Raw genomic sequence first — 26,044 nt, forward strand, 5'->3', positions numbered from 1 at the left:
ATCGAACATAGCAGATGCTCAATAACTGGTGAATGGAGGCCTACGGTCTCTTCCCCTCCAACTTATTATAATCAATAACTCCCTGTTATATGTTGCCTTAATGCTTACTTTCCCCATGAGCATGAAGGCTGTACCACATGCTTCCCTGAGAATTTCCAAGCAAATAGTGCCTGCCTCGACTACCACTAACTTAGGTTTGCTGTGTCTGTGTCCTGATGGCAGGGACTACCTTTGTTTTGGGTATGAGCTTGGCCCATAGTAAGTTCTCCATCATTGCTTTTTCTTTCATCCATCCATCCATCGATCCATCCATCCATCCATCCATCGATACCCATCCACCCATCTATCCACCCATCTACCCATCGACAAGGAGACTGAGGCTCAAAGCTGTTAAGTGAATCCTTGGTTTCCTTCACAGCTCAGGTGTCCTCTTCTACATGAAGTCTTTATAGATCCCCCCCACCCGCCATAAAGTTATCTTGTATTAATTTTGTATGTTATGTGTATATACTTACATATGTTTGTCTCCACTCTCTCCCCCCACCCTCCCTTAGAACGTAAGCTCCTTGAGGACAGGGAATATTTCGGTTGTGTCTAACACACTGGCTGACCACTGTTCAGGGCTTAATAAATGCTTGTGGATGGACTGGGCTCTCAGAGTAATCGATGGCAATATCTAGGTTGTGTGTCAGGGTTCTGTCTCTTCCACCTTTGTACCCCTTACCTTCTATCTTAGTCTTAGTTCTAAGATACAAGATCAGCAAGGGCTTGAGTACTTGCCCAGTCACACAGCTAGAAGTGTCTGAGGTCAGATTTGAACCCAAGTCTTCTGTACTCCAGTTCTGGTGCTCTGTCTATCCACCGTGCTACCTAGTTGCCCCTACACCCTCTCCCCATCTTGTTCAGATGATGTCTGACAATACCACATTCACATTCGATTAATGATCTGCTCAAGAGGAAAGCATAGGTCCACAGAGCATCAAGGCTGAATGATCCCAGACTTAGAGCTGGAAGGGACTCGGGGAGTCACTGAGTCCATCCCCACTTCTGTCCCGCTGCAGCTAAGGCAACTTGCTCAGGGTCCCATTTGTCTTAAGTGATGGATCCAGAGAGCTCCAGCGCTTGAGCTCCCAACAGAACACTCTTACTTCTCCCAAAGCCCTCTGCGTGGGGCTGGGCAGGAAGGACCATTTGGTCCATATTTGTTGACTAAATAACCTGATCAGCACCACTCAGCTAGGTAGGCTAACCTTGGCTAGTTGTGTATGTTTGGGGAAGAGAGATAGGAGCTCGTCCACTTCCACTGGATTTGGGAAGTGTAAGAGGCCAAAGACTCCCATTAGAGGGATGGTCTGGAAAGGACCACCATAAAGCCCACAGGTGGGATGAGAAACCTAAGAATTGGAGCTGTCCAAGACCTCAGTTGTCTTTACGTCCCACCCTCTCATTGTGCAAGAATGGAAGGCCATGGAGATTATGAATGGACAAAAATCACACAGCTTTTGATAACAGATCTCAAAGCTCCTACATTGAAGGCTGAACTTGGGAGTCAGAAAGTCCTGAGTTTGAATCCCGCCTCAGGCTTATTCACTGTGTAACCCTGGGCAAACAACTCAGCCATTCTGTGCCTCAGATTCCTCCTCTGAAAAGAGCCAGAACGAGTCTCTACAGCCTCCATGGCCCCTTTCAGCTCCACAGCTCGGATCCTATTTTATCATTTCTATTTGACAGTTTTCTTTTGTCTCCCCATCTGAACTCCAGGCTCCTAGAGGGCAGGGACCTCCTCCTACACCTTAATGCCTCTTTAGCTCCGAGCCCCCAGCACCTCGTCCAGCCTTTTTATTTTACAGATCAGGAAGCTGAAGTCTAGCAAGCAGGGGCAGGAAGCTTCCAAGGGTCCGGCAAGCACAGAATTCTCTGCTGGCTTTTAGTGCTTGTCTCCTTGCTCAGATAACAGGGGTTGGAGGAGGAATCTGGGGGTTTGGGGAGGGGGAAAGAAGATGGAAAGAGGGGACATGCCAAGAAGGAGGTCCAGAGCAGGGAGCTGATGCAGTCCCTAAAACAGGCTCTTTAATCACATCATATCTTCACTGAAGAGCTTCGGATCAGAGCACTCAATCTCACAACCCATGGGCCGCTCCATGGGGGGAGGAGGGAAGGGACAGGGAGGAGGAGGGAAGGAAACCGTGTCCTGGCCACGGGGCAGTGACCCAGACCCCCCGCCCCCCAGAATGGTTAGTGGGCACGTTTCCAGAGCAGTAACCAAGGGAGGTGTGACCAAGGCAGAGGAGAGCACGGGAGAGGGAAGGGAAAGAAAGAGGAGGCTGTGGCCACAGCCCACAAGACCGGCCACTTCTGCAATTCCAGTCAGCCTCTGTGGAATTCCCAAGAACCTCGAGGGGTCCGACACAATCCCTGGAGTGTCCTTGCCCAGCAGCCACACGAGTCCCGCTCCTGCCCCGGGGAGGCTGAGCTCTCTGGGCCTAGTAGAACGAGTACTGGTTCTCTACGGCCCGGGTCCTGTTGCGGGCCCCCTCGCTGTCATGGTAGTCCTCGGTCCCGGAGCCGGGGGGCTCCAGCAGGCGCTCAGCACTGTTGCTACGGCTTCGGGCACTCAGCGTGCCCTCGGTGCGGTGGTACTGCGCGTGGGGGGCGGTGCCTGAGGAGGAGGAGGCCGAGGAGGAAGAGGCGCCCCCACCCTCGGAGGGAGAAGCTGGCTGGAAGGGCCCAGGGGCGAAGCTGGAGAAGTAATGCTGGGTGGGGGGCTCGCTCCAGCAGCTGGGCGGCGGAGGGACGGCGCCGGGAGCCGGGCCAGGGTCTGCCAAAGCAAACACAGCAGATCAGTGGGCGTGGGACCCCCCGGCCACCCCCGGCCACCCCAGCCCTCCTTCCCATCTTGCGCTTGGACAGCTGCCTCCCTCCGGCCACCACTCTGGGACCGGCTCCGTTCCTGCCCCCGCGTCTCCCTCCGCCCGAAGCGGCCCATCTCCGTTTGGCTGCCCTCCGGGCCGCTCCTCTCACGGAGCTGTTCTGACCGGCCCGGCCACCTTTCCTGCTCTAGCAACCTTCTATCAGGCCTGCTGCGGGAGGGCCATCGGGACGAGGACCCCAAAGTAAAACCCTCCCGGCCCTCTGGGAGCTCAGGGCCGAACATAACGGGGAGGGAGGCCGGGGAGAGGAGCCTGGGCTCGAGGCGCTCCTCCTGCTCGGGTGACCAAGGCCTCGTCTTCTGCTCTGTAAAATGGGGATAAGGCCGTCCTCCCAGAGCGTTGGGAGGGTTAACGATCCTCGTAAAGGGCTCACCAGTGCCCGGCGCACAGGCGGCCTCTAGAAATGCTGCCTCGTAAGCCTGGGTGGGAGGCCCTATTACCGTCCCCATCTTCCTTTCCCAGCCTGCCTCCCGGCCTCTCTTCCCGTTTCAGCCTGCCTCGCCTGCGAGCCTTTATAAACCTTCCCGTCCCAGGAGACGGGCTCATCCTTTCAAACTTGGGGTTCCTTTGCTGGGGCCGAGGGGCTCTGGGGACCCCACACACTGGGAAAGGCCTCTGCGCCCGGAGGAGGCCCGTCGGCTGGCGCTCCTTTGTGGGCAGGGTTCCCGCAGACCCATTCACACACGGCCGGGGAGGGAGGAAGGATCAGACCCAGCCACCCCTCCCGATGGGCCCCCACCGCAGCCAGGCCCCACGCAGAGGTCTGGGCCACACAAAGCAGAGGAGGGGGTGGAGGCAGCTTCCCCTTACCGGGCAAGGGGGCCTGGGCTAGCACGTAGCTGCGAAGGGTGATGTCGGCAGCGCCTCCGGACTCCAGCGGGATAGGGTGGGTGTGGAAGTGCCTCAACATGTCAAAGATGGACTGGAACCAGAGATGCTGGACGTGGCACTGACCGTTATCATTCAGGGACAGGCGCAGGTGCTGTGGGAAAAGACCAGGGTCAGTGAGGAGGCAGCAAAGGAGGAAGGAAAAAGGGAAGGAAGAGAAGGAAGGAGGGAAGAGAGGAAGGAAGGAAGGAAAGGAGGGAATGTGGGAGGGAGAGAGACAGAGAAAGAGGGGAGGAAGGAAGGAAGGAAGGAAGGAAGGAAGGAAGGAAAGGAGGGAATGTGGGAGGGAGAGAGACAGAGAAAGAGGGGAGGAAGGAAGGAAAGTAGGAAGGAAAGGAGGGAAGGAAGGAAAGAGAGGAAGGAGGAGGGAGGAGAGGACAGAGAGGGTTGGACTAGATGCCCCCTAAGACCGCCAGCTCTAGATAACTGATCCTAAGTGTTAAGAGGGTCTGCCTCAGTTGAAGACGGAGGCTTCTGACATCATCTCCCACAGTGTCTCTTCCTTCAAATGCCTGCAGTGCCCTGAGTTGGAGGGAGAAGATGTAGTAGCTTCCCTTAGAGCGTCTCCAGTCTGACGGGGGAATCACAGTCCCCTTGAAGGTTGAAAAACCCCAACACAGAAGCATACATGACCTACAGGGACGCTTGGCAAAGAAGACAACCCAAGTCTTCCACAAGACTATGGAGAGATAGACTAGCAAGGCATGGAACCAGAGAACAATTTGAGACTTTGAAGAGGGCTGACTCCTGCTCAAGGCCTCAGTTTCCCTCCATGTAAAACAAGGAAACGGGACAAGGTAATTCTGGGGTCTCCTTCGGCTCTTTCTCTGAGATCTTTTCATCCAAAAAGAGTCATCTGAGGTCAAAGAAGGTTTTCCAGGGAAAGTGAGCTTCGAGCAAGTTAGTCTGGAGGGAAGCAGGAGGCGAGTGAGGGAAAGGGAGATGGGCAGCTCTGGGTGGATAAGGAGGGGAGAGAGAATGGCAGCCAACGTCTGGGCTGGTTCCTGTCCTGCAGAAAGGGAGGCTTGGCTGGAAGGTTGGGCCAGCGGAGGGAGTGGCTGCCCAGTTGAACAACCCAAGGCAGCCCCCCACGAGCTGCTCCGATTGGACAGGTTTTCCCATTTCTGCAATTTTAACTTCCTCTTGTCTCCTCTGGGTGGAGGCTGAAGGAAGATCAGCTGGACCTTGGGTCAACCTCGGCTTGGACAACGGGACCCAGAAACCCGGCAGCCTGGATGGCGTCCCTCAGCCCAGGGCTTCTGGGAGCTCTCCTCGGGGTTCCTCCCAGGGCTGCCCCTACCAGGGAAGCTGTTGAGAGCTTCCCTCTCCCATTTCCAGCCAGACTGTCAGATCCACCTTCGAAGACCATCCATGCCCGCTCCAAACGTCTGCCGACAGCGTCAGCCTCTTACACAAAGAAAACAAATTACTGCACTTCCGCCTGGGAATTCATTAATCGCCTGGTTATCAGAGAAGTTGGCTGGCGAGGGTGCTCCGGATTCCAAGAGAAGAGCCCCTGGGGGGAAGGCATTAACTCCGAGATGATCTTTAAGATATGCAAACGTCTCGGGCGCTGCCAAGAGGCTGCTGCAGCTGCACGCTGGAGGGAGGGGATGCCCACACGGGGTGCGCCAGCCTCGTGTAACATTACTCCTAGCCAAGGAGAGGGCAGGAGCACCTGCGGGACTCGGGGCCAGACTGCGGCCAGCGGACCCAACATCCACACTCCTTCCCCTTCTGACACGAGGCTCTGTGGCTGCCATCTAAGGTTACCCACAGGGACGCCGGTGCCCTTCTTCCTGCCGGCCAGGACTAGATCAATGACTTATAACTCTCAATTATCCCCGATGATGGGGGGTAGCACAAAGAAAACTCCAAGGACCCCCAAACCATTTATGAAGCATGCCTAAAGGAGTCATGGCGGCGGACCACATCTACGGTCCTGGGGCCAAAGCAGCCAAGGACAGAGGGCTCAGCAGCAGAAGTCAAACACTAAGTGACGGGTCATCTGACCACAGGGACTCAGGAAACGCTTTGCAAAAGTATGAAAGGGAGATCTTAGGACTTAGCACCAGGAGGGACCTCAGGGGCCCTCATTTTACAGATGAGGAAACTGAGGCCCAGGGAGGGGAAGTGACTTGTCCAGCATGACCCAGACAAAGCAGAGCCACAATCTAAGCCCAGGACCTCTGCTTTAGAATCTATTCTTTTTTTTTTTTTTCCTCCACTACCTACACCCTGCAGCAAAAGGGGCAGAAATGGGACAGAGGATGGAAAGAGTCAAAGTCCTTTTAACCATCTACAAATAGTCATTTAACTCTTGGAATTGGGAAGTGTGAATCAAGCTTTCTTTGTCAATCAGCAACTTTTAATTTAATCAACCAAAAACTGAAAACAGCTCTACTTAACACTTTGTTAGTTATCAAGTAAGAGAATTCACAAATCACTTACTTGGAGAGCTCCACCCTTTTAACTCAATCAACCAGAAACTTATGAATCCTTTGATAAGAGTTGACACCTTCAGAGGGTGAGAAGTGGATCCCACAGACACTGCCCCCCTGGGCAGTGCTAGGCAATTTGGAAGCTGTGATTGGCCCCTGTGAAAAGGGGAAGGGACAAGAAAGGACTATAAAAGTCCTGAACTTCTTTGACTGAGGGTCATCTTTGATTGGTGACCTGCGTCCTGGAAGTAACTTGGCTCTTGGGCTGTTTCTTGGGTGAGTGAGTAGCTGGATTTCCTTTCCTGGCTTCTGGAGAGAGATTAGCTCCAGAGAGACTTTCCCCTCCACAGGAGGACTCACATGGGTGAACAGAATTCTAAATGTGAAAGCCTCATCCAATAACGGCTAATGTTGCTTTAGCCCCTAATATGTGCCTGGCTCTGAGATAAGTTCTTCATGATATAATATCTAATTTGATTCTCACAATAATCAAGTTAATACACCCAGGAGGAAGTAAGCCACATTCCTGCTGACATTCTTCTTTTTGAACCCTTACCTTCTATTTTTAGAATTAATACTAAGTATAGGTTCCAAGGCAGAAGAATGGTAAGGGCTAGGCAACCAAGGTTAAATGACTTGCCCAGGGTCGTCTAATGTTCTCAAAAACCAACCTTGCCCCCATCAAGTTCCTGCTAAACAAAAGGATAAGCACAGGTTCTCCAAAGGGAGCTGAGTAAAAAAGCTAGTGGAGCTGACTTCATTGTGAGCCCCAGGGCAAAAGGATCATCAAGTCATGGAATGCTCAATCACTTTGCCCCCAAAGTGTCCATGAGAAACACAGGCAAGGCAATGGGGGCAGCAGTGAAAGGGGCTCAGGATTTGGAATCCGACAGCAGTACCCACAATGACAAGAAGGAATTAGCAAATACTACATAAAGCACTTCAAAGGTTCCAAAGCTCTTTACACATTTTCTCATTTGATTTTCCCAACTGCCCTGGGAGGAAGGGGCTATGCTCTCCATTTTCCAGGTCTTGGCCCTCTAAATCGAAGGTCCTTTCCATCATACTGTAATGGTGCAACTTTTCAAAGAAAGTCTCACGAATACTTTCTTCCAGGAGAGTGGAAAGTTGATGGCCATGAAGATTCCCAAACATCATCCCCCAAATGAAATGGACTCTCTTAACAGGATGGTCAGTTACAGACATGGGAGTCATTTCAGTTAGAGGTTTGTGCAGTCTATCAAAAGTCCTAATTAATTCCAAATGAGAAGACAACTCTGCAAGCAGGCATACATTTACAACAGCCCCAAAGGATCAGCTTAAACAAAATGATAACTGAAAAACAGGAACTGGAAAAAGACACTGCTGCTGCTCCTTTTTCTTTCTTCCAGAAGTTAAACTTATGTAAAACAGTCATCACAATGGGAAGGTTAAGAGATCCCAGAAACTGCCCACATCTGGTATTCCTGCTTACTATGTGCTATAGAACATCTGATATTCCTGCTCATTAGAGAGACATGACAGCCAAGGGCAACACTGATTTAGAATTCTAACTTATTTGTTGCAAAACATTGTGGAGGAGAGAAGGTTAGCTTTAGAGTCAAGTCCTGGCTGCATGACCTTGGGGAAGTCACTTAATTTCTCAATCATTTGCCTAAAATTCTAAACTGTAGAGAAGGAGCTGATAGATTTTGATAGAGAGAAGTACCTCATCAGGAGTTCCCTGTACTAAGAATATTTTAAAAGTGGGAACGATGAAAGAAGATCTATCTATCTATCTATCTATCTATCTATCTATCTATCTATCTATCTATCTATCTATCTATCATAAGGGGGAAAAGGGGTTTTGGGGTTCAATATATTAAAAGATGGTTGCCAGAGGATTGAACTATTATTATCAATCCTCAATTAAGAATAATCTCAAGTCAAAATTGACTTTTTGGAAGTTTATTTACAATTAAGAAGAGAGAGAGGAAATGAGGAAATAAGAATCTAATCCAGTAGGTAATTATTAAGATCCTCTAATTAATCCAGGTAGATCTTAACCCTCAGCCGAGAGTTAGAGGTACCCAGAGGCCTGGAGGTGAATGGAGCAAACTTCATTCACAGAGCCTACTAAAAGAAACTTCTTAAGAGAAGTTCAGGAAGATCCAGTCAGTCTTTAAACTCACCATGTGGAATTCAAAGAAGATATTGAAAGCAGTCTCACCAGGATCTCAGCGTTCCAACACTCCTCCATGAACCAGAAAAGGTCCGCCACCAGACGCCCTCTTCAGCTGAAGACCCTGGTGAGACTGCTTTCAATATCTTCTTTGAATTCCACGTGATGAGTTTAAACTGACTGAATCTTCTGAATTTCTTTTAAGAAATTTATTTTAGTAGACTCTGTGAATGAAGTTTGCTCCATTCATTATCTATCTATCTATCTATCTATCTATCTATCTATCTATCTATCTATCTATCTATCTATCTATCTATCCATCCATCCATCCATCCATCCATCCATCCATCCATCCATCCATCCATCCATCCATCCATCCATCCACTTATCTATCTATCTGCAATATCCTTCACAAAACAGTGAAAAGTAATGGCAGAGGGGGCAGCTGGGTGGTTCAGTGGATTGAGAACCAGGCTTAGAGACAGGAGGTCCTAGGTTCAAATGTGGCTTCAGACACTTCCCAGCTGGGTGACCCTGGCCAAGTCACTTGACCCCCATGGCCTACCCTTACCATTCTTCTGCCTTGGAACCAATACCCAGTATTGACTCCAAGACAGAAGGTGAGGGTTTAAGAGAAAAGAAAAAAGAAAAGTAATGGCAGAGGAAACAACTCTTGGTCTAAGCCCAAGATCATCACAATGACATTTATGGGTGAAACTGGAAAAAAGAGAGCAAATAAGAGTCAAGGAAAATCAGAAATTTAGGGTTTCTATAGATTCTACAATGAACTGAACACTGGATCTTGAGTCAGAAAGATAAACATTCAAGTCCTGACTGAGACACTCTGGGTAAGTCACTTAACCTTTGTGTGCCTCAATTTCCTCAACTTGTCTAAGCACAAGATTTCTATCTCCCTTGGGCCAATAATGGTAAGAAGCTTGCATTCTCTGCGCACGTTATTGCCTGGGTCACCTGGAGGGCTGCTAGTCCTCTGAAAAAAATTTCCCTGTGACCGTCTTTCTATGGTCAGACAAGAGGCGACAGAACCTGAAAGCCCCAGCTGTCCTGCTCCTGAGTGCCCAGCCGGCTAAGGCAGGGCTCTTGTGAGCCCAGGCTAAAAAGACAGTTTGGTTTGAGGCCTGAGAGCTCCCGATGGGGCCTGAAGCAAAGCCGGCAGGAGCCAAAGGAGACATGGAACCAGTGATGTCCTCAGAATTCTTCTCGCCTCTCTCTGGGCCTCTGTCTTCCCTTCTGGAGGATGGGGTGAAAGCCTCTTTTGTACCAGGTTCCCCACCTCAGGTAAGTTGTGATCAGAGGAATAGATTAGAACCGAAAGAGACCTTAACTTTAAGAGACCCTGAATCCAAGGCCTATGTTTTACAGATCAAGAAACTGAGGCACAGACACCTTATAGATTTTGGGCTGGAAGAGATCTTAGAGGTCATTTAGCCTCACATTTTACAGATGAGGAAACTGAGGCTGGGAGAATGAGTTGCCCAGGGTCACATAACCAGGCAGCATTTGAACTCTGGTTCGGTTCTCTCTCTACACACTGTCCCACCTGGCTGCCTATGAATAAGGACTTGGTTGGGAGAGCCTGGAAAGAGGAGGTCCTAGCGACATGCTCCTGGCCAATCCCGTCCCAAGCCTTACAGTAGGAGAATGCTGGTGGTCAAGGGCCCCCCAGTGTCCTGGGGGAGAAGGCTCCTCCCCTCACTGCGCCCCATCCCTCGTCATCCTCCCCCCACCTAGTAGGCAGGATGCCCTGCTCACACATCCCCGGCCGTCCACACTTGCCTTGGCCTTGCCCTGGAAGTTGAAGGTCAGCACGTACTCGCCTGGCCGAGTCTCACTCTGACGGATGACAAAGAGGCCGTGGCTGCGGGCTCCCCCAGCCAGGACCAGCTGGGCTGCCTTGATCCTGGACAGAGTTCCGTGGAACCAGGGATAATCTGAAAGGACGATCTCCAGATCCGCCTGGCTACATTCTTCCCCTAGAGAGAGAGAAAGATGGCGCCATGTGGGACGGCATGAGGGGGTCCCCAGGAAGGGCCTGACCCGGCTGGCCCGGGTGAGATGAGGTGGGCCTGGCAGGGCGCAGAGCCTGGAGGCACATGTGTGGACAAGGAAATCCTCCTGTGGGGAGGGAGACCCTCAGAGGCAGCCAGGACACCCAAGAGGGGAAGCAGCCTCCTGAAAGTCCTGGGCGTGAGGACCAAGGTAGGGCTTGAGGGAATGGGGGTGGGGCAGAGTGGCCTCAGGGTGCCAAGTCCTGCCTCTGATCCAGCCCAGCTGGGAGGCCCTGGTGGAGTCTCCTGGCATCTCTGGGCCCCAAGCAACGCTGGGAGTCTAGAGGATGCAGACGGCTACTGGTCTGCATCCCTCCGTCCAGCCAAGGGTCTGGTCTGACCAATGTGGGAACTGTGAGGAGACCAGAGGGAATGAAATGGAGGCATTGTGGGAGAAAAGGCCACATGGGGAGGGCCCTGAAGGCCAGTCTACACGACTTGGACTTTGTACCCTGAAGGGGACTTGATGAAAGCAGGGAAAGATGTTCTGAAGAGGATGATAGCCAGGAATGTAGCCATAATAGCCCAGAAGGCACTGCGTCATCGAGGAAAGAGAACTGGCTTCATGGTCAGGAAGGCCTGAATTCAAGTCCTGCCTCTGCCTCATTCTGGCCGTGTGACCCTGGGCAAGTCACTTCATTCTCTGAGGCAGGGGTTCTGAACCAAAGGTCTGTGTCCCACGTGTGGCTGGATCTGAGGGGACTCGGGCACTTGTAGGGAAAAGAGTGTCGTCCTGATTCTCAGCAACCTCTACCTGAAATGTGGCATTTCCTTCCTCTGTGAACTTAGGCTGCCCAGCTGGCCAGAGGGGCCCAGTCAAGGAGCCCGGCCAGGAGGAGGCACAGGCCGAAGCAGCAGCTCCAGCAGGAGCGGCCGACACAGATGAGAACAGAGGCCTGGTCTCCCCGCCGAGAGGGGCCCGCGGGGCAGGCGATGGGGGTCCCTGGAGGCAGCCACGGGCTGGGGGAGGAAACGGGGAAGGAGGGCCGGACCACGCACAAGGTACCTGCGTGGCTGGTGCTGGCCGGAGACTCCAGTGTCTGGAGGAAGTTCTCGAGAGGGACGTGGGTCAGGTGTTCGCCCGCGGAGTCCCTGGCCCTGCTGTGCGGGGCTGTGACCACCGCGGCCATCGATGACTCGGGCGCCCCGGAGCACCTCTCTGGGGGCCGCGGAGCCTCTGCACACGGGAAGAGGGAAACGGGTGGGTGAGCCTCCGGGTGCCTCTGGAGGCACCGTCCGCCCTCCTCCCCGTCCCAACTGCCCTTCCACGTACCGTCGGTGAGGAACTCGCAGCTGCAGGAGGACACGCGGCCTGGGAGGCAGCCGCCCTGTGCACAGGACGAGAGCTCGATGTCGTCCCCGCTGTCTCTGCGGGGGGGGGAGAGAGAGAGAGAGAGAGAGAGAGAGAGAGAGAGAGAGAGAGAGAGAGTGGCCCTCCGCACTCCCCATCCCTCACGCCACAGGCCGCTGACCGCCCTGGGCTTTAGCAGGGCGCAACATGCGCCGCCGGCCTCCAGGCCGAGGGTCCGCTTTCCCTCAGAGTTCCCACCTCCACGCCTTTGCTCGAGCCTTCCCTCTCTGATTACAGAATCCTGTTTAGAACTGGAAGCGATCTCTGAGTCTTCTAGGCCTGCATTTTTACAGATGAGGAAACTGAGGCCCAGAGAGATTCTAGGAGCTTCGATCTGGTGTTGGAAGAGGACACGGAGGCCGTCTGGACTTAATAAGGAGACAAATATCCCTCTGTACGGCGACCTGGACCCCAGCTGAGGGCTCACCGCCTTTCCTGGGGAGCTGATTGCCTTGGGGAGGGCTGCCCTCAGGGGTACACCCGCTATACCCCTTGGCCTGCCTCTACCACTCACCCCCTGTGTGGAGGCTCCGCTCAGGTCCTGTCAAATGAAGGGGTGAACCGAGGCTGGAGTTTATGATCCCGTGTTTTCTCCCTTTTTTCTTTATTGTTTTAAATTGGTTTTACTTTTTGTCTTGGAATCGCTATTAAGTATTCGCTCCAAGGCAGAAAAGCAGGAAGGGCTGGGTTAAGGGACTCACCCAGGGTCACCCAGCTAGGAAGTGTCTGAGACCCAATTTGAACCCGGGACCTCCCGTCTCTGGGCCTGGCTCTCTACCCACTGAGCCATCAGGCTGCCCCTACAATAGATGGATAACGGCTTTCCTGCCTCAGGTTTCTCCCCGCCCCGCTCCATCTTCCCCTCCGCTGCCAAAGGGACTTTTGTACCCCAAACGCCCAATAAACTCCAGCGGCTCCCTACGCCCTCCGGAATCCCCAAAGGGGCCTCCCAATTCATAGTGTGATCAGGAGCTGCCCCGAGACATTTGGGACCCCCAGATAAAACCCTCCGGCAGGCGCCGCTCCTTCCTGGCTGCCCAGCTTATTCCACTTCCTCTCCCCATTCTCTACGACTAGCCATTCCATGCAGAGGGCAGCCCATCTCCCACCTCTGGGCCTTTGTCCTTGCATCCCCCCACCCCCATGCCAGGCATGCTCTCCTTCCTGACTTAGCCCAGCTCCCTGCCTCCCTGGCTTCTAAGCCTCCCTCTGAGCTCCCTGTGTCCTCGGCGTCTCTCGTGGACGCCCAGTTACTCCCGTGGGGTCTCTCCCGTTGGAGCGGGAGCTCCCTGAGGGCACGACACGCTCTTCTCTCCCGTCTCCCAGGCCTTCGGCCTTCGTACAGCGCCAGAGGAGCCTCACTGACCCGATTTACTCCTCCCGTGGGAGATCTCCAGCAGCCCACGCGGGGGAGGTCTGCCCGTGTCCCGGGGCGAGCTCCACTTTACCGGGAGGGACGATACTTGGAATCGGCACTAAAGGTTGGTTGTGGGGCAGAAGGGCAAGAAGGGCTGGGCGACTGGAGTGAAGTGACTCACCCAGGGTCACGCAGCTAGCTAGGAAGCGTTTAAATGAGGTTTAAATGACTCATCCAGGCTGACAGAGCAAAATGGCAGAGAGAGGCCTCCAATGGGGTCTTTTGATGCCCGGGGAGAGAGACAGCACGTACAGAACAGAATGCTGGACTTGACACCAAGAAGTCCTGGGTTCAATTTCTATCTCAGACATTTCCTAGTCATGTGATCCTGAGTAAACCACTTTAAAAACCACCACCCTCTGTGCCTCAGTTTCCCCATCTGTAAAATTAAAGTGCTGCATTTAATGACCTGAAAGACTGTTCTAAATCTCTTTAAATCTCTAAATATCTTTTGGGGCAGCTGGTGGCATAGTGAGTAGTGTTGAGTCTGGAGTCAGGAACGCTCTTCTTTAAGTTCAAATCCAGCTTCAGACATTTACTAGCTGTGTGACCCTGGGCAAGTCACTTCACCCTGTCAGCCTCAGTTTCCTCCTCTGTCAAACGTGGATGAGAGATCCCGGGTGGTAAGGCTTAAGTGACAATATTTATGGGAAATACTTCGCAAACCTTAAATGGCCCATGACAAGGGACAGCTGGGTGGCCCAGTGGATAGAGAGCCAGGCCCGGGGGCAGGAGGTCCTGGGTTCAGATCTGACCTCAGACACTGGCTAGCTGTGTGACCCTGGACAAGTCCCTTAACCCCCATCCCTTACCACTCTTTTGCCTTGGAGCCAATACAGAGTACGGATTCTAGGACGGAAGGCGATGGTTTGGGTTTTTTTTAACGACTTTTGGGACATTTGCTCTGCCTGGAATGATTTCCTTCTCCCTTCTTCCCTGCTCAGCTCCCATCATCCTCTAAAGCTCTGTTCCAGGAGGTTCCTTCTAGGCAGACTCGCCCAATCGATGGAGTCGTCAGTGACGTTTCTCCCTCGAAACCCGTCCTCCACTTCCCTTGTTTTCTCCACGCTCTGCCCACTATTGGGGCAACGTCACAGGATCCTCGATTTGTAGCTGGAAGAGACCTTGAAGGCATCTAGTCCAAGCCCTTCTCATTTTACAAAGGAGGAAACTGAGGCGGAAAGAAGGCACTTCTCCGAGGTCCTCAGGCGACTTAAAAAGAACAATCGTGTGGTGCCTGACCGAGTAGCCATTGCGTGGGCCCCTCTGGCTCCCTGGGCCGGGCCCCCTGCTCTGAGGACTCTCCACGCCCCACGGCCTCCCCCCCAGTCACGGCAAGGCTCACGAGGTGAAGAGGTTCACCCAGGGAGCACCCCCTCTCGTCTGACTCGCTGCGGCCTCGCTCGCTTGGGTGACCGTCCCCGAAGGCTGGCTTACAAAAGAATCTTTCGTTTCTGGGATGTGGTGGACGAGGGAAAGAGGAGGAGGAAGTGGGGGGGCGTGTTCTCCCCCCGAAGGGTTTCAGCTGCCCTCCTGGCCTTTCCGTCAGCCCGGGGGAGTGTGGGGTGTCCCCGATCCCGAAGGGAAGGGCAGGGTGAGTGTGCAGGGGGGGCCCCACCCTGACCAGCCCGACGTGACTGACGGGGGCTTCCCACGACACAGGAAATGTGCAATTCGCCGAGCCCCGGACTTGGGAGGGAAAAGAGAAGTAAGGGGGGCCCACGTCCACGCCTCCCCATCTGCCTCAAGGCCACACCAGGGGCCTCGGGGGCCCTTTCCTGGCAGAATCCAAGGTGGAAGCTTCCTGCCCTCCCTGCCTCCTCTCCGGCCCCTCCTTACCCTGGGTCTGTGCAGTCCTGGATATCGGCCACCCAGGAGTGCTTCTGCAGGGAGTCGATGGTCTCCAGGATGTACTCGGCTCCGTTCTCCACCTAAGGCCGAGGGGAAGAAGACAGAGAGTGACCACCGCCCCAACCGCATCGTTTTGTTTCAGGGCATAAAGTGCTTACGGAGGGCCAGCTGCCGGGCTCAAGGCTTCACACTAGAGTATCTCACCCGATCCTCGCAATGGCCCGGGACGTAGGCGCTATTATCACCCCCATTTTACAGATGAGGAAACTGAGGCAAACAAAGGTGAAGGGACTAGTCCAGGGTCACGCGGCCAGTAAGGGTCTACGTTTGGATTTGAACTTGGGTCTTCCCGACTCCAGGCTCAGGGCCCACTACACCATCCCATCCTAACTGCCACAGACCCACGAGCCCCTCTTTCTGCCCCCCAACACAGAGTCACAAGGGCTAAGTGGGGGGGAAATGACCCGAGAGAGCCTCGTTCTTCCCCTTGACACTGTTCTTGGGTTCCTATGAATGCCTGGGACGGGTTGGACTAGCTGGCCCCGAAGGCCCCTCCAACTCCGAAATTCTGTGGTCTGATGACGCAACCCCCAACTCGACGGGCAAATTTCTAGACCAAAGTCTTCTTTCGGCAGAACTCAGTAATAAGACAGCGCTCGGCGGGCACTGGGCCCTCTGGGTCCCCGGAGCTGCGGCTCCCCCCATTTTACAGATGGAGAAACAGGCTTGCACAGATTCCTGGGCTTGCCGGGGCCCCACGGCTCACGCCGTCTTGATTCTAAGGGCACCTGGCCAAGGCGAGCCCCCCACTGTGCAATCTCACCAGCCGCATCATGGGGTCTGAAGGGGGGCCCTCCTGAGGGTTTGTCAGCGTCCTCAAAGGACCCATCACTGACCGCATAGGAAGGGGCCCCCGGGGGAGGCAGGAGGAGGAGGACACGGAGAAGGCGTGGAAGGCGGCTGGCAGGGAATCATGGGAGCCCCCCTGGGCAAACTTTCATCCACTTAATGCTTCGAGTTTTGCTAGCTCTGGAGGTGACACGCATGAGGAAGAGCTTAATCATTAACACCTCCAACTGGGAACCAGGGTGCCGAGCTGCAACTAAGGCAGGGCGATCGGGGTTGTGCCTCGGGGTGTCGGAATTTAGAGGGTGCTGACTGCACTTGTAGTCTTTCTGCTGCCTAGAAGCGCCTGAGCTTGGTACTGAATTAGCCAAAACCCAGCTAAGAGATGACATCTTTGGGCATGTTCAGGTGAGCTCTTCTCCCTCCCCTCCTCACTTTATGTGTGTGGGGGGCTCCCTTTTGTGGGCCATTTCCTCCAGGAGAGTCTCAGGCCACGGTTCATCGCTTGGCTTGGGCACAACATGGTTTAGTTCTGTGCCGTCGAAGCCAAGCTGGCCCTGAAGCCTTTTGCCCACAGTACTGAACTGTATGAGCATTGCTCCGTGGCTGAGCCCTGGGAAAGGGAACAGTTTGGGGGGGCAGGCGGGGAACTCAGAGAGGTGCTTGTTCGCCAGCAGCCCTGTATCCGCAGAGGAGCGGCAGCGGGGAGCCTGCCCCACGCAGCAGGAAGCCCCATCACCGTGGCAACTCCAGCCTGCCCAGGGACACCCGAGAAACAGCAAAGACAAGAAGACTCCGTGGCGAGCCTGGGAAAGGCGGGCAGGCGCCAGCCCCCAAGAAGCTCCCTCCCTCTTGGGTCGTGCTTTTTCTTTTTCTAAGTCTTTTAAGGGCTGAGCGGCCTTCTTCCTCGGCCTTTCTTGCTCCTCTCCTGGGGGAGGAGGAGGGTTCAGGGATGGCTAAAGCTTGGCAGGTTCCCACCCTCTGGTGGCCTCCCCTAGGAACACAGACATATCAGAGGCTTTGGGGGTTCATAAACAGCACGAAGGGCCCCCTCTCGGCCACTCCTGGGTCCCCTGTCCCACCTCCCCACCCCCACCCAGCCATTCTCCCCATCAGCACCATCCTGGCAAGCAAGAGAGGAAGAACTTGGGGCTCTCAGAGGTTTTCTCCAGCAGAGCAAGCCGGAAATGGGTACAAAGAGGGAACCCTGGAGAACTCTGGCAGTGCCAACTGGGTCAACCCTTGCTGGGGAGAGGAAGACGAGAAGTCGGTGCTCGCTTTGCCCCCCCTTCTCTCTGGGACGCTGGGAAAATCTCTATCCTCCGGGGCCACACGAAAGAATTCAGAGCCTAACCCTGGCCTTCCTGGCTCCAAGCTCAGTGCACTATCCATCGCCAGGCTGCCTCCGAGCAGAGGCCGGAGCCTCCGGCCCCTTCCTCCAGGCCCGGGTTCTCATTCGGCGCCCCAAGGGTCCTCTTGGCAGAAGAGAGAACTTTTTAAAATTAATAATTTTTTCAAACCATCTGACCTCTCATCCTTCCCGCCCCAACAGAGAAAGCAAAGAGACTCCAAACCCCTGGGATAAACTTTGTAGTCAAGCAAGGCAAATCCCCGCCCTGGCCAAGGCCCCCCAACACAGCAGCCCTCTGGGGGCACCCCCTTTCTCTCAGGAAGCGGGGAGCACGCTCGGCTCCCTCCCTGGCCCCTCGGGCCACGGCTGGGCCTTTCCGAGCGCTTCGTCTTCCCGGGATCGTGCGGGCAGAAGCTCTTGTCCTGGCACTGCTTCCCTCACTCTGCATCAGTCCACGCGAGTTTTCCAGGTTTCTCTGAAACTGTCCTTCACCGTTTCCTGCGTAGGCCCGGCAGCGATCCATCCTCTTCAGCCACTTGGCTTCTGGGTCACCCTCAAAAGCTGCTCCAATCATTCTGCACATGGGGGCGCGTTTTCCTCTTGGAACAACAGCAACAATCACCACCACCTTATTTCCTGTCTTAGAATTAGTCCTATGTCTTGGCTCCAAGGCAGAAGAGCAGTAACGAGCAGGCAATGGAGGTTAAGTGACTTGCCCAGGGTCATACAGCTAGGAAGTGAGGCCACATTTGAACTCGGGATCTTTTGTCTCCAGGCCTGGCTCTCTATCCCCTGAGCTACCTAGAGGCTCCCCCTTTCCTCTTCCTTAGCTGTCTTTGGGGCATACGTCTAGTAGTGTTATCACTGGGTCAAAGGGTGCGCAGAGTTAAACGGCTTTTAGAATGGAATTTCGAAATTCCTTTCCAGAATGGCTGAACTAGTTCCCGGCTCTACTAAAAGTACATTAAGATACTTGTTTCCCCATAGCTCAGAAGAAAGGTAATTCTTTTTTTTTAAACCCTTACCTTCTGTCTCAGAATTAATTCTGAAACAGAAGAGTGGTGAGGGCTGGGCAATGGGGGTTAAGTGACTTGCCCAGGATCACACAGCTAGAAGGTGTCTGAGGCCACATTTGAACCCAGGCCCTCCCATCTCCAGGCCTGATGCTCTATCTACTGTGCTACCCAGCTGCCCCAGAAGAGGGGTAATTCTAAAGCACCCTCCCTTGAGGGTAGAAGAGAACAGCCTCCTGGGCCAGGGATGGTGGGAAGCCTGGGAGGGAGAGGCCATGCCATCTTAGAACCCAGGACCAAAAAGGAAGGGGCTGACACAACCCTTACACTTTAGAAGGGCAGGAGGGCCCTGATGGGGCATGTGGGATTCTGTGGACTGACATTCTAAAGAGCAAGTTGGCTCAAGAGAGAAATAAAATTTTGGTGACTGTGAGAGAGCCATGTGACTCAGTGGGGAAGTCCTGGGTTCAAATGTGGCCACAGAGACTTCCTAGCTGTGTGATCCTGGGCAAGTCACTTGACCCAGATCGCCTGGCCCTTATCACTCTTCTGCCTTGGAAATGATACACAGAACGGATACACAGTTCTAAGATGGAAGATAAGTTTTAAAAAAAGAGATTGTGGTGACTGTAACTAACTGGCGTTGGGGAAAATGGTGTGGGAGGAGAAATGGGGAAGGAAGGAGCTGCTGCCGCCGCCGCTGCCCAGGGAGCTCGTCCACCTTAGAGGCAAGGGCTGCGGCCACTAGGAGAGAAGCCCGGGTGACCACCGCTTGCCACCGCTCGTGGGAGGGCCTTCCAGGCTCAATGAAAACCTTCGGACATTCTATTCTTGGCAGGAAGGTCAAGGCCACACTGAGCAAAAGAAAAAGAAAAGTACGACTGCTCTGTGATGACCCACCGCCAACAGGAAAAGCACCCAGAACTGGGGATGGGCCACGGTGGACACCTAATGATGCCCCATCCGAGGAGCTCGTATCTCGCCTTCGGCTCACAGAGGATTCCCTTTTCACTGGCCTCAGGCTCTGCCCCAAGTCACTTCTGTGGGAACCAAACGGGTCCCAGCTCGACGTCACCCCGTTTCCTTCGGGCCTGCTGCAGCTCCCTCCTTTCTCGCCCCTGCGCCCCACACTCTGCCCCAGTTCTCTCCGTTCTTGGGGCTGCGAGGTAATGCAGCGGAGAAAGCACCTGGCCCCGGGTCAGGGGGGTCTGAGTCCAATTGGCCTCATCCACTTTCTATCTGTGTGATCTTGAAAGACTCACCCAACTTCTGTTTGCCTCAGTTTTCTCATCTGAAAATGGGGATTATAATAGCACGTGCCTCCTAGTGCCTGGCACATTGTAAGTGCTATATAAAGGTTTATTATTATTATTACTATTATTATTGTAGGAGATAATATTTATGAAGTATTTAACACTGTAAGTGCCATATAAACGTTACCTATTATTATTACAGTGGTACCTTGATACACGAGCAATTTGAGAAATGGGCAGCCACAACTGGAATTTTTTGCTTTAAGTCACGAGCTTCTGCCACCCTCCACCAGGCACCTGCCGAACGTTTGGCTTCACAAGTTACACGAGGCTGTCTCGTTTGGTTCAGTGTTTATCTGGCCATGTGAGCATCTGTATTGAATTGCTTTGCTTTCTTCTTTATTTTGTCTTTATTAACAGTTTTTTGGGCAAATTTATTAACCTCTAAGCATGTGTCCTGACGATGGAGGAATTGAAGGAGTTACAGCAGCAGCATAGGGAGGTTTTTTTCTTTTTAAACCCTTAACTTCCATCTTGGAGTTGTCATATTCAAACTCTGGGAGTTGTGAGTCTCACCTTGATTGACAGGTGAAGACAGTTGGAGACATCGGAATGTTCCCAGATGCCGTGAGGACAAGAGGAAAGGCAGTTGGCCAGAGGTTATAAATACCCTGATAGCCATCTGACAAGGACCCTTGGCCTGGAACCCTTGGCCTTAGACACTGATTTCTGATCTTGGAGCATTGACCTGTGGATCTCTGACCGTGGGTCCTCTGATTCTCTCTGAATTCCCCCAGATATTTAAACATCTGAACCATCATTAGATATTTAGGTATCCGGGCCCAGGTGGGAACCGGGAAGAGGGAAGGAGAAGAAGCAGAGGGAGGTAAAGGAGGTATTTCCTGACAGCTATAGGACTGACATAACAACTGGCAATAAGAAGCTGAGAGAGATCATCAATATCTGTATCAACCAAGCAGATTGCTTTCTCTGGTTTGGCCGTGGCCAGGCTGAGCCAGAGGAGGTGAAGAACAAGAGCTCCAGCATTACTGAAACAGCCTACAGTCCTGAGGGATTTTTGATCATAGCCATCAGTGACAGGGTCTCCTATCCCTAATTCGATCCTGATTATTCCTTTCCTTTATTAACATCTATAGATAAAGTTTATTAAGTACCTTCCTGAGTGGTTAATACATCACAACCCTTGGGGAGGGAGCAACACAGTCAGAGGAAAATGTTATCCAAGGCTAATAGAGCCCAATATTAATAATCAATCCAACCCCAGGTGGGACCTGAAAGGGTTACCCATCCACTGACCCTTAGGGATCCTGCCTGGGTGCTGTTATTGAGAAGGGATAGTTATTATAGCATCCAGCTGAGTGACAGGACTCAGGTGTCCCTGCACCAGCTATCAAGGGAATCCAAAGCACAGCTTCCCTGATTAATACACTCTATACTAATATAATAGTAGACAAAGTTACCTTCTTTATAACAGAGTCAATACTGTGTATTGGCTCCAAGGCGGAAGAGTGGTAAGGGTAGGCGATGGGGGTCAAGTGACTTGCCCAGGGTCACACAACTGGGAAGTGTTTGAGGTCAGATTTGAACCCAGGACCTCCCGTCTCTAGGTCTGGCTCTCCATCCACTGAGCCACCCAGCTACCCCCAGCATATGGAGGTTTTGCAGGAAATTAGTGGGGAGGAGCCTGAGGTGGTTGAGGTCATGAGTTAAATTGAGATTAAGGAAATGTTGAGGATTTGGGAACAAAATTAAACGGCTTATTGAAAAGACACCCAGAAAATGTTGCAACAGGTCACGCGTTGGAGCTGTGTGATGACACATTTCATCCATTATCAAAATGCTCTGAAAGGGAAGAAGAAACAAACTTCCATGGAAAGATTTTTGTTGAAATGGCCTCTAAGTGAAATTGAGGAAAGGGTGGCAAAACTGCCAAAATTCGATGAAGAAAATGATGATAATTAAGTAAAGTAAAAAAAATAGCAGGGCAGCTGGGTAGCTCAGTGGAGTGAGAGTCAGGCCTAGAGACGGGAGGTCCTAGGTTCAAATCCGGCCTCAGACACGTCCCAGCTGTGTGACCCTGGGCAAGTCACTTGACCCCCATGGCCCACCCTTACCTCTCTTCCACCTATGAGACAATACACCAAAGTACAAGGGTTTAAAAAAATAGCAATTAAGTTTAGCAATAAAGTTACATGTCCTAAGTAATGTGGAAGGTCAAATTTGCATTTCAATGTAGTGTTATGTGAGTAGAGTCAGTTATGTTAAGATATAGTGCAGGAATGAAAACCTTCTCTGCCAGCATCTTCACCTAACCTTGAAGGTAAATAACATTTATTGTCTATAAATATATTTACTTGTTATTTATAAAGTACATTTTCGTATTTGAAAGCATATAGTAAAATGAGAATTTCATGTGGTTTTGAGGGGCCAGAAAAGATTAGTTGCATTTCCATTCTTTTAAAAAAGGGAATTCGATTGGACACACGAGCAAATCGAGTCACGAGCTTGGCCACGGAACGAGCTGAACTCGTGTGTCAAGGCCCCGCTGTACTATTTATTGTAGGAGATAACACTTAAGGAGTGTTTGACACAGCATCTGGCACGCTGTAGGTGCTACGGAAGTGCTCGGCTCCTCTTATTCCTGCTCCTCAGAGCCCTGCCGCAGGGTGGAGCTCTGCTGCTCGCAGCCCCACAACAGTTGGGTGAGGGCAGGGGCGGCCGGGTCCCTGAGCACAGATGCGGGGGCCGGTGGGAGGGGGCGCTCCTGGGGGACTCGCCTTCTCTGCTGTCCAGCCATCCACCTGTCCCCTTGCTAGATGTCTTGGTATCTTGGCCTGCTGGGCCGGCTGCAAGGACTTGACTCTCTGTGCAGAGTCTGATTTGGGGGAATCGTGTGAGGTTGCGAGGTCTGGAGCAAACCTTCCATTCTGCCGGTTCTGTCCTTGCTTTAGTCCGCCGGCACCCCCTTTCCTTCGGCCGGCCCCTTCCCACGCTCCCCTTTGCTCTGAGGCTCGAGGTCACCACGATCTCCGGCCGCTGCCCGACAGGCTCCCAGACCTCTCGCTGAGAGGCCCGGCCGTGGTTTTCAGGGCCCTCTGCAGTCCGCCTCCAGGGTTCTGGCCTCGACTCACACGGTCTCTGCACACATGCCATGTTCTAGCCAGAATGGACAGCTCAGTGTTTCCTGCAACTGGCATTTCATGGTCGACCTCCGTGTAAGCAGAAGCCTTTATTTTCCGTGTCTTTGGTCAGGAGAGCCTCTCCTCCAGCCTTCTCTCTCTGCCATTTGAAATTACCCTAAGCCCAGGGAGACTCCCACTCCCAGGGCTCTCTGCCACAACTTCCCCTGACAACTCTCATTTCCTTTGTGGGAGGTGTCAGAGAAAGTATAAAAGAGCGAGTTTGGTGCCTTTTCGAGCTCTACCCTGGAGGGTCTGCTCTGGAGCTCGGAGGCTCTCGGACCCTGATCTCTCTCTCCCAGGCTTTTGCCCTTTCTATCTACCTCCTAGTGTTTCCTAGACCTAAATAAAACCACTATTCTAAACCCAAAGTTGCTCTCTGATCCTTTATTTGAGCCCCTGAAGGGCTCTGGTCCATTTTCCCCACCAGGGCTGGGACCGCTACCTTCCTTTCCCTTCCTCTACCTTCCTTTCCCTTCCTCTACCTTCCTTTCTCCTTTCTCCCATCCATCCTACCCTCCTCCCTTCCTCCCTTCACCCCCATCACAGTAGAAAGACTGCTGGATTTGTAGTCAGAGGACCTGGGTTCAAATTCCAGCTTTGCTTACTACCTATGAGACCTTAGGCAAGTCTTCTGAGTCTCAGTTCTCTTCCCTCTGTAAATTGAGATAGTTGGCCTAGATGACCCGTGAGGGTCTTTTCTTTTCCTTTTTTAAATTTCTATTTTATTCCAATAACAAATTTCCACATGAATTTTCCAAAGTTACATGATTCATGGTGTCTTCCTCCCTCTTCCCTTTCCCCTCCTGGAGCGGACAAGCAATTCCACCAGGTTATACATGTATTATCACTCAGATCCTATTTCCAAATTATTCATTTTTATAAGAGAATAATCTTATAAAACCAAAATCCCAAATAAACAAGTGATGTCATATATTTCCATTTGCATTTCCACTCCCACGGTTCTTTCTCTGAAGGTGAAGAACATTCCTTTCCACAAGTCCCCTCTGAGGGTCTTTTCAACTCTAAATCTATGATCCAATGACTTTGAGGTGGACACAGATTTTTTTAAACCTTTACCTTCTGTCCTAGTATCAGCTCTAAGACAGAGGGGCAAAGGCTAGGCAAACAGGGTTAAGTGACTTGTCCAGGGTCATATAGCTAGGAAGTGTCTGAGACCAGAATATGGATTACTGAAGGGACCTTCATGAATGCCCAGAAATGGGACTCGTTCTCTCTAAGCACCCACCTGGCTTCACTAAGCCTAAGTTATGGCAGCCTGAAATGTCTGCCATATTAGTCATTGATATGGATAGGAAGCTCGTCCCCTTGGATGATGACACAAAGCTGAGAGGGACAGACATGCTCGATGAGAACTCGGGACCTAGAAAAGTCTTCAGCTAGGCCACTGATGCCTAAAGAAAGAGTCCCAAACTTGGCTTCCAAAACTCCACTGCAGAAATAAGAGAGTAGGGAGAGTTGGTAAGAAATAACCCAAAAAAGGTTAAAAGCTAGAAATGGGGGGCCCTCTAGAGAAGTGCCTGCTCAATGAGCATAGCACTGGGTGCCACGATGGCCAAAAAGAAAAGCTCTTGGATTTGAGGCTCTAATAAGGCAGGCCCAGTGTCCGAGCCAAAGGGGGCCCCTTCGTTCTCTACATGTCCAGTACCTCCATCTGTTCCTGTATCCAGGCCTGGGCCCCGCATCTTAAGAAGGCCATTGGCAAACTGAAAGCCGTCCAGAGGAGGGTAACATAACCAGGATGCGGAGGGACCCTGTTACAAGGGTCAGCTGAGGGAAATGGAGGTGTTTGGTCTGGAGAAGAAAGAGGCTGGAATCCAATCACTGCCTTCCAACATCTGAAAGGTGGCTGGCCTACAGGTTGAGGGGTTCGACTTGTTTTGTTTGGTTGCAGAGGGAAGACTGAGGGACCACGGGGAGAAGGTCAGGGTGGCAGGTATCAGTTCAACAAGAAGCAAAACTCTCTACCAATTAGTTTTCCAAAAAGAGAATGAGGTGCTACTGTGAGTGGCAAAGGAGTAGTGAGTTCTCCATCTCTGGGTGTCTTCGGGAAGAGGCTGGAAGATCGGCTGAAAATGGGATTCGAGGTCAGGCTGAGGTCACGACTTTTGAGATTTCTTCTAACTTTTAGGGCTCTATGGCTTTGTGATCCTGTGTTAGCCACGGCTTTTGTGGGCCCCTAGGAAAGAGGGGGAGACTAGAGACGACAATTTGGGGGGCCTTAGCTAGCCACAGGTATTCCTTCAGCCGCTCTTTGACCTACGTGGAAAAGCCAAAGTATCTCTAAGGAAGTAAATGAGGAGCACAGAATGAAGGATCATTAGCCTAGACGGGAGTGATGGAACCAGGCCTGAATGAGGAAACAGATGCAGGGGACGGTCATCCCGGGTGAAAGGCCCTGCCGGGCACGCAGTCTCTGAAGGGGGATCCTTCCTCACCCGTGAGTCACCGCCGGGGAGGGACATGGGCATTTCCTGTGCCCTAGAGCCCTACAGAGAGGGACGGGCTAGCCCAAGGGAGACCGTGAGGAGGCGCTCAGAAAGGTCATCCTCGCCCAAGAGGGAAGGGGTGGGATGGAACAGATCCTCAAACGGGCAGGGTGTGGACTTCAAGTTTCACCCTCGGGAGGCCCCTCCAGCCACAAGGCCCGAGGCAGACGCTATTTCCCCTTTTCCCAGTGACTTTCACTCTGAGGCATTCTGGGAAGAGCCAACTACTGATGCTTGGACCAGAAGGGCCCGGACTTCCTCTTCAAGGTAACAGAAGGTTCCAGGGTGGGGGAGTCTGGAGGAATCATAGTGCGGGAGTGGATTCGGACCTCAGGAACCATCTAGTCCAACCCCTTCTTTTCACAAGCGAGGAAACGGAGGCTTTTCGTTGCTCACTTGTTTCAGGTGTATCCAACTCTTCATGATCCCATGTGAGCTTCTTTGGGCAAAGAAATCAGAGTGTTTGCCATTTACTTCTCCAGCTCGTTGTACAGATGGTGAAGCTGAGGCAAACAGGATTAAGGGGCAGGCCCAGGGCCACACAGCTAGTGAGTCTGAGGCCAGGTATGGACTCGGGTCTTCCTGACTCCAAGTCTGGCATTCCATCCACTGCATCACATAACTGCCCAATGGAGGCCTTGTGAAGTGATTTGTCTACAGTCACAATGTAATAATAGATGGGGAGAGAGCAAGAGAGAGAGAGCAAGAGAGAGAGAGAGAGAGAGAGAGAGAGAGAGAGAGAGAGAGAGAGAGAGAAGAGGAG

General features: G+C 52.5%; 1 protein-coding gene across 1 annotated transcript in view; it reads right to left on the bottom strand.

Annotated features, from left to right (window-relative positions):
- Positions 1–2,048: 2,048 nt before the first annotated feature.
- SH2B2 (SH2B adaptor protein 2) overlaps positions 2,049–26,044 on the bottom strand; it is a 35,179-nt gene continuing 11,183 nt past the window's right edge. Inside the window, exons 4-12 of the mRNA XM_044675632.1 lie at positions 16,390–16,708; positions 16,151–16,290; positions 15,932–16,068; positions 15,097–15,188; positions 11,763–11,857; positions 11,496–11,666; positions 10,218–10,414; positions 3,741–3,912; positions 2,049–2,818 (exon numbers count right to left, since the gene is read on the bottom strand). Of these exons, the coding sequence (XP_044531567.1) occupies positions 2,484–2,818; positions 3,741–3,912; positions 10,218–10,414; positions 11,496–11,666; positions 11,763–11,857; positions 15,097–15,188; positions 15,932–16,068; positions 16,151–16,290; positions 16,390–16,708 (1,658 nt within the window). The 3' untranslated portion in view covers positions 2,049–2,483. The remainder of the gene's footprint in view (positions 2,819–3,740; positions 3,913–10,217; positions 10,415–11,495; positions 11,667–11,762; positions 11,858–15,096; positions 15,189–15,931; positions 16,069–16,150; positions 16,291–16,389; positions 16,709–26,044) is intronic.

Source organism: Gracilinanus agilis, chromosome 4 (assembly GCF_016433145.1).
Source record: "Gracilinanus agilis isolate LMUSP501 chromosome 4, AgileGrace, whole genome shotgun sequence".
In the NCBI taxonomy this organism is placed as follows: Eukaryota; Metazoa; Chordata; class Mammalia; order Didelphimorphia; family Didelphidae; genus Gracilinanus; species Gracilinanus agilis.